The 9316-nt window shown below is 50.1% G+C and overlaps 1 protein-coding gene across 1 annotated transcript; it reads left to right on the top strand.

The window, feature by feature from the left end:
- Positions 1-883: 883 nt before the first annotated feature.
- On the top strand, positions 884-7744 carry EAH_00045960 (hypothetical protein; the record flags this gene model as incomplete). Its single annotated transcript, XM_013391557.1, has 12 exons — positions 884-973; positions 1525-1563; positions 1855-1987; positions 2846-2986; positions 3250-3322; positions 3795-3843; positions 4080-4123; positions 4294-4550; positions 4813-4870; positions 5435-6910; positions 7165-7357; positions 7575-7744. Coding segments are annotated over 12 exons (2723 nt in total), but the record flags the coding sequence as incomplete, so codon positions are not given.
- Positions 7745-9316: the final 1572 nt, after the last annotated feature.

Raw genomic sequence — 9316 nt, 5'->3', positions numbered from 1 at the left:
AATATATATATAAATAATATATATATAATATATATAATATATATATATATATTTATTTATCTATATATATATATTTATATATACATTTGCTGCAGTTACCTGGGCACAGATGAGTCTATGAGCCAATCTCGCATTCGTTTGTGTTTGCTGCTCTTTCTTCATACTCCTCCAGTGAGGGTTTAATTAACCCTAAACCCTCGTTGTAAACCCTAAACCCTCACTCTCAACCCTAAACCCTCACTTTAATCCCTAGCGCTGTGGGCAGAACGACGGAAACGGCTGCACGCGACATTATGCACGTTGCATCTGCTGCTGCTGCTGCTGCTGTTGCTGCTGCTGTTGCTGCTGCTGTTGCTGCTGCTGCTGCTGTTCCTGCTGCTTCGGCTGCAGTTGGCTTCAGATATTCTCTCCTGTCTTTGCCGTGTCTTTCGCTTCATCTCTGTCCTACCCAAAGAGGTCTGTGCTGCGCATTCATCTCCCCCTACAGCCAGCCAGCTAGCTAGCTGGCTAGCTAACTGGCTGGCTAGCTAGCTAGCAGGCCAGCTAGATGTACAAGACTGTCTACCTAGAAACTAGTTAGCTAGCTAGCTAGTTTCTGGGCAGACAGCTAGCTAACTAGTTATCTAGCTGGCTAGCCAGCTAGTCAGGCGCGCGTGAGTATCTGTCTAGAAGCTAATTAGTTAGCTAGCTAGCTACCCAGCTAGCCAGCCAACCGGCTAGCTAGCTAGCTAGCCAGCTAGGCGCCCATGACTGTCTATCAGTAACGGGCTGAGTGCCGCCACAGGCGAGACGCGTGGAAGCAGATGAAATCAGTGCAGCGTCCATACGTAAGGGTTTAGGGTTTAGGGTTTAGGGTTTAGGGTTTAGGGTTTAGGGTTTCTAGGCGTTGTGCAGGTAGTGGAGAGGTTGGCGCAAGTGGAGGACTGGGAGGCGAAGCTGCAGCGTCATGAGGCATTTTGTTCAGATATCCGAGGTGTACAGACACCTCGCATTTATTTATTATATTATATATTAATTATATATTTAGTTAATAGACTGTCTGCCTCTCCCTCTTGCTGCGCTGTCTCCTCAGCAAACTAACCATCTGTCTCCTCTTCATTCTTCTGTCTCTTCGCTATTTGTCTGTCTCTTCTTTATTTATCTGTCTCCTCTTCATTCTTCTGTCTCTTCTCTATTTATCTGTCTCCTCTTTATTTGTCTCCTTCTGCGTCTCATGCCTGCCCTGTTTTTCTCTTATCTACTGTCTGTACAGCTGAAGAGACAGTTATTATTCGCTGCTCTTTGTAGGCAGGTCCCTCTTAGGGATTAGGGTTTAGGGTTTAGGGTTTAGGAGTTTTAGGGTTGAGGGTTTCTAGGGTTTACGGTTTAGGGCGTTCAGGGTCCAGGGTTCATGGTTCAGGGGCTAGATTTTAGTGTTTAGGGCTTAGGGTTTAGGATTTAGGGTTTCTAGGGTTTAGGGTTTCTAGGGTTTAGGGTTTAGGGTTTAGGGTTTAGGGTTTAGGGTTTGTTTTGCTGCATGTGCAGAGTTTCGGAATCGCCTTGAGGCTGCAATTTGTTTGTTTTGTACAAATGTAAAACCCAGTCAAATAAATAAATAAATTAAATAAACAAATTAAATAAACAAATAAATAAAATAAATAAATAAATAAATAAATAAATAAAAGGGCAGATAAATAAATCCGTAGATAATTAACGAATAAATAAATTAATAAACAAGTGGCTACATAAATTAAAAGAAAATAATAAATAAACAAATAAACAAATAAATATTTTTATTTTATTTGCAATCTAACAAACACTTCTTAACGCGAGGCTACAAGACACCAATGAGGTCCATTGCTGTTGCTGCTGCAGCAACAGCAGCACAGCAGCAGCAGCAGCAACAGCAGCACAGCAACAGCAGCAGCAGCAGCAGCAGCAACAGCAGCAGCAGCAGCAGCAGCAACAGCAGCAGCAGCAGCAACAGTTTTGTTGTGTGTGTTTTGCGGTGGGGTTGTTGGAAGTGTGCAGCAGCAGAAGCGCCAAGCGTAGAGGAGTTTGTGAAGGAGACAGTAAAATATACTCTTATGTCTTCTGTTTTTCTAAATGAATTATACACTCGCCGAGAGTCTCTGTTGCAGTTGTGAGTCTGCTGCACCTTGAGGTGTATACGCACCTCCAGGTGTACAGACAGCTGCTGAATTGACTTTATCCCTTCGCTGCTGCAGTTGTTTTGCTGCTGCTGTCGCTGCTGCTGCTGTTGGCTTCTGCAAGAAAGCACCGTTACTCTAGCTGGGCAGCTCTGCTGCTGCATTAACTCCTTTTCCTGTCTCTGGTGCTGCTGCTGCTGCTGCTGGGGGTGATGCTACTGCTGCTGCTTCTGGTGCTGCTGCTGCTACAACTGCAATGTTGCTGCTGCTCCTGGTGATGCTGCTGCTGCTGCTGCTTCTGCTGATTCTGGTGGTGGCGGTTCTGCTGCTGCTTCTTTTACCGCTGCTGCTGCTGTTGGTGCTGCTGCTGTTGCTGCAGTTGTTTTGCTGCTGCTGTCGCTGCTGCTGCTGTTGGCTTCTGCAAGAAAGCACCGTTACTCTAGCTGGGCAGCTCTGCTGCTGCATTAACTCCTTTTCCTGTCTCTGGTGCTGCTGCTGCTGCTGCTGGGGGTGATGCTACTGCTGCTGCTTCTGGTGCTGCTGCTGCTACAACTGCAATGTTGCTGCTGCTCCTGGTGATGCTGCTGCTGCTGCTGCTTCTGCTGATTCTGGTGGTGGCGGTTCTGCTGCTGCTTCTTTTACCGCTGCTGCTGCTGTTGGTGCTGCTGCTGTTGGTGCTGCTGCTGCTGCTGCTGCTGCTGTTGCTGCTGCTGCAGTCTGTGCGAGCCTGAGGTGCAGCAGGAGTTGGTGCAGCTGCTGACGGAAGCAGAACATCCTTTGGGGTGTATCGACAGCAAAACAATTTTATCTTTCTTTGCTGCAGAAGTTTTCACTGCAGAAATACCTGAAATACACAGGTCAGCATAAACCCTAAACCCTAAACCCTAAACCCTAAACCCTAAGCAGCAAACCCTAAACCCTAAACCCTCATTCCACTGAGGCTCTAGTTCGGAAATACGCATCTCGCAACAAACTCTAGCATTTAATCTCTATACCCTAAACCCTAAAGCCTTGTCTCGCGTTTGGAGCAGACCTCAACCTTAAATCCTAAACCCTAAACCCTAAACCCTAAACCCTTGCATGCAGATATGGCCAGCGGTTTTGTGTGGCTGTCTTTCAGCGCATTTCTCTCGTGGGAGGAGACAGCAGCAGCAAGAGACAAATTCTGGAGCCTGCTGCAGCACGAACCGCCGGTGAGAGACTGCAGCAGCAGCAGCAGCAACAGCAGCAGCAGCAGCAACAACTTGTTGCGGCAGAAGCAAATATAAGGGAGTCGTACTTGTGTTTTTCTCTGTTTATTTTTCTCGTATTGTTTGCCTCCCCCCTTCTATTATTTATTATTATTATTTTATTATAATAATAAAACCCTAAACCCTAAACCCTAATTGTGCACTCAGATAAACGCCGTCTTGCTTGGCTATTTCAGCAGATGTTGGCAGGCTTTCCTCAATACCTCTCCCTTGCAAGTGAGGACCCCAAAACCCTAAACCCTAAACCCTAAACCCTAAACCCTAGATTCAAACCCCTAAACCCCAGAACGAAATTGAAGAAGCAAGGACTCTACACTTGCAGCATATGCTTAGGGCAGAGCTGCTCCCCAGTTGTGCCTCCTTGCCCAACAGGGGTTCAGGGTTTAGGGTTTAGGGTTTAGGGTTTGTTACTCAGACATGCGTCTACCTGAAGCAGCGAGGAGATGTGGAGGAGCTTTTATCTCGTCACCTTTACAACCGCTCTATCTTGGGCAAGTGCATGCACTCAAAACCCTAAACCCTAAACCCTAAACCCTAAACCCTAAACACTACACCCCAAACACTAAACCCTAAGCCATAAACCTTACAGCATCTCTTTACAGTGCTGCAGTTTCTGCTAGCTCTGCGAGCTGTTCTGGGGTATAGGGTATAGGGTTTAGGGTTTAGGGTTTAGGGTTTGCTTCTTATCGCGTGTCTGCAGATTTGTATCTAGCCCTGATTCGCCCCCAGTTTGGGGGAGGCATTGTGAGTGTGTCCATCAGCAGAAACCCTCTAGGGTTTAGGGTTTAGGGTTTAGGGTTTGGAGTATTTAGGGTTTGCGGCTTGGGCCTTGAGGTAGGGGTACAGGGCGAGGATTTAGGGTTTGAGCTTTCGGGTTTAGGGTTTAGGGTTTAGGGTTTGGGATGTGGCGGCAGGCTGTCTTCGAAATGAATGGCATTGTATCAAGGCTCCTTGGACTTCTGAGGGGCCCCACTTCTGCTGCTGCTGCTCCTGCTGCTGCTGCTGCTGCTGCTGCTGGAGTGGGCGAAGCAGCCGCTACAGAAGGGGGAAATCCTGCAGCAGAAGCAGCAGCAACAGCAGCAGCAGCAGCAGCAAAGGAGGAGGAAGCCATGAGGCTGGAGTATGCAGCAATTTGCTCTGATCTGCATACACCCGTCTCGATTGTCTTAAGGTGCAGCTGCACTGAGACCTCCTTCTACGTCTCTTTTGCTTGTGCTGCAACCAACAAATTGGGGTTTAGGGTTTAGGGTTTAGGGTTTAGGGTTTGGGGGTTAGGGGTTTGGGATGAAGGTCAATTTGCCGACAGCTGAAGCTCCTCCTGCCTGCCGCTAAACCATAAACCCTAAACCCTAAACCCTCCAGAGATCACTTACAAATCCCCGGCTTTAGGGTTTAGGGTTTAGGGTTTAGGGTTTAGGGTTTGGGGTGTGCAGGGATTTGTTATGCCAGCGGAACTCCGTCTATTGTTTTGCTCTCCTTTTGCGGCAGTTTGTATCTGAGGAGACACTTAGAACCCTAATAGATATGCTTTTATCAGAGGCATGCAACTCTTGCTGCTGCTGCTGCTGCAGTTGCTGCTGCTGCTGCTGTCGTTGCTGCTGCTGCTGCAGTTGCTGCTGCAGTTGCTGCTGCTGCTGTCATTGCTGCTGCTGCTGCTGCTGTCGTTGCAGCTGCTGCTGCTGCTGCCGTTGCTGCTGTTGCTGCTGCTGCTGCTGCTGCTGCTTCTGCATCTGTTGACGCTGTTGCTGCTGGTGCTGCTGTGCTGCTGTTGCTGCTGTTGTGTCTGCCTCTGCTGCTGTGGTGGTGAGAGAGGAGCTGCTGCTACAATTGGTAGTGTGCTGCTGCAGGTGCTGCTATTGTTGCTGCCGTATCTGCTGCTGATGTTCCTGCTGATGTTGCTGCTGCTTCTATTGCTAGTGCTGCTGCTGATGGTGGTGGCTGCTGTTGCTGCTGCTGCTTTGGGATTTGCTTATTTCTTTATTTTTTGTTTTTTTCATCAGCTGTACATACACCTGAACGCCCTCTAACATTCTTTTTGTTTGTTTGCTTCCGCAGTGCTGCAGTTGTCTTTGCTGCTCTCTGTCCGTCTTCAACGAACTTATTTGCTGCGTCTGCACTCGCAAGTCCTGCAGCAGCAGCAACACCAGCAACACCAGCAGCAGCAGCAGCAGCAGCAGCAGATCCCCCAGCGGCGGCAGCACCAGCCCAGTTGGGGTCTCCCCTTTCAATGTAGACGAGCAGCAGCAACAGCAGCAGCAGCAGCAGCAGCAGATGCTGCTGCTGCAGACATTGCAACAAAATGAAGCACTATTTGAGGGAAATGCCTCTAACCAGCAGCAGCAGCAACAGGAGCAGCAACAGCAGCAGGAGCAGGAGCAGCAGCAGCAGCAGCAGGCATGCGTTAAGCGGGAGGGAGGGGCCTATAGCTTTAAACGCACCAACACATTTCAGGTGTACAGACAGCCTGAAGTAATATTTGATGCTTCTGAAGAAGGAGAAGAAGGAGAAGAACAAAAAAATAGAGTTAAAGCAGCCGATGTCTTCAGGTGTATAGACACCTCAAACAGCAACCAGCAGCAAATGCAGCAATTCTCTTCATCCCAGCAGCAAGAGCAGCAGCAGACTCAGATGCAAAACAAAGAGCAGCGACAAGCGCACGACAAAGAGCAGCAGCAGCTAGAAGAGAGCAGCCAACAGCAGCAGGAGAAGCAGCAGCAAAAAGGGCAGCAGCTGCAGCAGCAGCAGCAGCAGCAGCAAGTGGACCAGGAGCTACAGCAGCACGAACAAAGGAAACAGGAGCTTCAGCGGCAGCAGCAAGAAACCCAGGAGATGCAGCAGCAGGAACAGCAGCAGCAGCAGCAGGAACAGCAGCAGCAGAAGCAGGAACAGCAGCAGCAGCAGCAAGGGCAGCAGGATCGGCAACAGGAGCAGCAAGAAAAGCAGGAATTGCAGGAGCAGCAGCAGGAACGGCAGCAGCAGGAGCAGAAACAGCAGCCGCAGCAGCAGGAGGAACAGCAACAGGACCAGCAGCCGCAGCAGCTGGAACAGCAGCAGCAGCAGCAGCAGCATCCATCTTGCAATGTTGTAGCAGCAGCCTCACCCTTCAGGCGACCCGACGTCAGCAGCGTGAGCAGCGAGTACATCCGAATGGCTGTTGCTGCACTGCAACCATCTGCTGCGCCAGAAGCAACCCAACAGCAGCAGCAGCAGCAGCACGAACAGCAGAAGGGACAGCAGCAGCAGCAGCAGCAGCAGCAGCAGCAGGAACAGCAGGAGGAACAGCAGCAGCAAGAGTACTGTCGCATGCGCACCGAGGAAGAGACACACGAGTACCTGCAACGGGGGCAACAGCAACTGCAGCAGCAGCAGTTGCTGCACCAGCAGCAGCAGCAGCAGCAGCAAGAGTTTGCACTCGGCAGCGGAAGCAGCAACTCTTCTTTCTACCTGCCGCTGCACATTTCAAGCAATTCGCAGGAGTGGCTTAAATATATTAATCAGGGAGACTTCCTCACCTTGCACTTCGTCCCCAAGGTCAGGGTTTAGGGTTTAGGGTTTAGGGTTTAGGGTTTAGGGTTTAGGGTTTGGTGTGTTTAGGGTATTGGGAATAGGGTTTACGGTTTTGGCTCTAGGGTTTAGGGTTTGGGGTTTGGGGTTTAGAGTTTAGGGTTTAGGGTTTACGGGGGGTGCATTGTTGAAGACAGTTTGCTGCGGTTTGCTGCTGCAGCTGCCACAGTTGCTGCAGCAAATGGAGTATTGCTGCTGCATGCCCCCCACCTGGCGCTCAGATGTGCTGCTGCAAGACCAGCCGCAGCCGCAGCAGCAGCAGCAGCAGCAGCAGCAGCAGCAGCAGCAGCAGCCGGGGCTCTATTCAGAGCCCACCTCAGTCTCAAATGGAAGCAGCAGCAGCAGCAGCGGCAGCAACATCTGCAGCAGCAGCAACAGTCGCAGCAGCAGCAGCAGCAGCAGCGTTTGCTGCAGGTCTCCTCGTCCTTTCAAGAGGAGACACCGCGAAGTGCTGCTGCCTAATGGAGTGTTTGCTGCTGTGGGGAAGGAGACGCTCGATCTGCTGCTGCTGCTAAAGAACCTCTGCAACACAAATGCTGAGGTGTACATACACCCTGTTGCTGCAGCAAACACTTGCTGCAGCTGTCTGCTGCTTCGCCTCTCCCGTGTTGCTGCGGTTCAACACATTTAGCCACAGCAGCAACAGCAACAGCAACAGCAACAACAACAGCAGCAATAGCAACAATAACAGCAGCAGCAATAGCAGCAGAAGCACCATCACCAACAGCAGCAGAAGCAGCAGCAGAAGCAGCAGCAGAAGCAGAAGCTGAAGCAGCAGCAGCAGGCGTAGTGGTAATATGAGATAGGGTTTCTGTTTTAAATTGATTGCGGTGTATGTGCAGCAGCTGCTGCAGTTGTAGGTTGGGGTGTACGTACACCTGAAGAAATATTTTTTTTAGGTTTTGTTTGTGATTAGGTACTGATAAGAAAGATAATAAAAGAGGGTTTTATTGAAGCTGCAATATTTTTGCTGTTTATGCATAGGGCAAATTCTTCTCTACATGGAGCTGTCTTGTCTGTCTATACACCCTAACACTAACTCTATTTAAGCTGCTGCTGCTGTTGCTGTTGCTGCTGCTGCTGCTGCTGTTGCTGCTGCTCTTGCCTGCTCTACCGTTTCCCTTGCTGCTGCACCTCCGTCTATTCTTGCTGTTGCTGCTGCTGCTGTGCGCACTGCTGCTGCTGCTCTTGCTGCTGCTCCAGTTGTTAGCATTCTGCTGCATCCACGCATCTCTCTTTTTTAATTATTTTTTTTATTTTTATTTATTCAGAGAGAGACAACTGCACCGAGTGCGGAGACTCAAGGAAGTGAATATACAACGACAAACAACCAGCAGAAGCAGCAGCAAGAGCAGCAGCAGCAGCAGCAGCAGCAGCAAGAGAAGCAGCAGCAGCAGGAGGAAGAGCAGCAGCAGCAAGAGGAGCAGTCTGCAAGAATGCCCGACATCTCCTGCATGCGCTTCATCTGCCCCTGCGGCAGCTGCTGTTGCTGCTGCTGCTGCTGCTGCTGCTGCTGGCAAAGACGAGAAGCACAATTGGGGTGTATGTACACCTGAAGGCTCCTTCTGCGCTAGTGCAGCAGCAGAAGCTGCGCTTCAAGGATTGCTGCAGCCAATGAAGGAAAGCTGCTCATACATACCGCATTTGCTGCAGCTGATGCAGCTGCTGCTGCTGCAGCGCGACGCGCTGATAGTGAGGACAGCTGCTGCTCCCTGCCGCCCCCTACTGGCTAGCTAGCTAGCTAGCTGCCAGCTACCTATTAGCTAGCCAGCCTAGTAGCTGTCCAGCTAGCTAATCAGCTAGCCAGCTAGCTAGCTAGCAGGTGGCTAGTTATCGATTATCTAGGGTAAAGTTAGGCAGCTATCCAGCGAGCTAGCTAGCGACTAGCTAGCGAGCTAACAGCTAGCTAGCTAGCGGTATTCGGTCTGTTGCTGCTGCAGGAGGAAGGGGTTAGTGAAGTGTCGCTGCAGATAATAGAAGAAGAATTGAAGTTTTACAGCCTACTGCGAGTTCGTCTCTGCTGCTGCTGCTGTCTGTTCTGCTGCTGCTGCTTCTGCTGCTGCCTGTTCTGCTGCTGCTGCTGGCTGTTCTGCTGCTGCTGCTGCAGTTTGCTGCTGAGATATCTCTGTTGTTTGGGGTGTATGCATGCAAAGAGGAGTTAAAAAAGTAAACAAACAAACGAACAAACAAGGAGAATAAAACGCATGCAGCCCTGGCAATGATAAGGACAATCATTTGCTGCTGTTGCTGCTGCTCTGCTGCTCTGCTGCTGATGCTGATGCTGCTGCGGATGCTGCTCTCATATTGCTGCTGCTACTCTGTTGCTGCTGCTGTTGCTGCTCTGCTGCTGTTGCTGCTGCTGCTGCTGTGTGC

The sequence above is a fragment of the Eimeria acervulina genome, genomic scaffold (assembly GCF_000499425.1).
Source record: "Eimeria acervulina Houghton genomic scaffold, Eah_scaff668, whole genome shotgun sequence".
Lineage (NCBI taxonomy): Eukaryota > Apicomplexa > Conoidasida > Eucoccidiorida > Eimeriidae > Eimeria > Eimeria acervulina.
The sequence above is the reverse complement of the archived record's forward strand: the minus strand, read 5'-3'. Positions and strand labels throughout refer to the sequence as shown.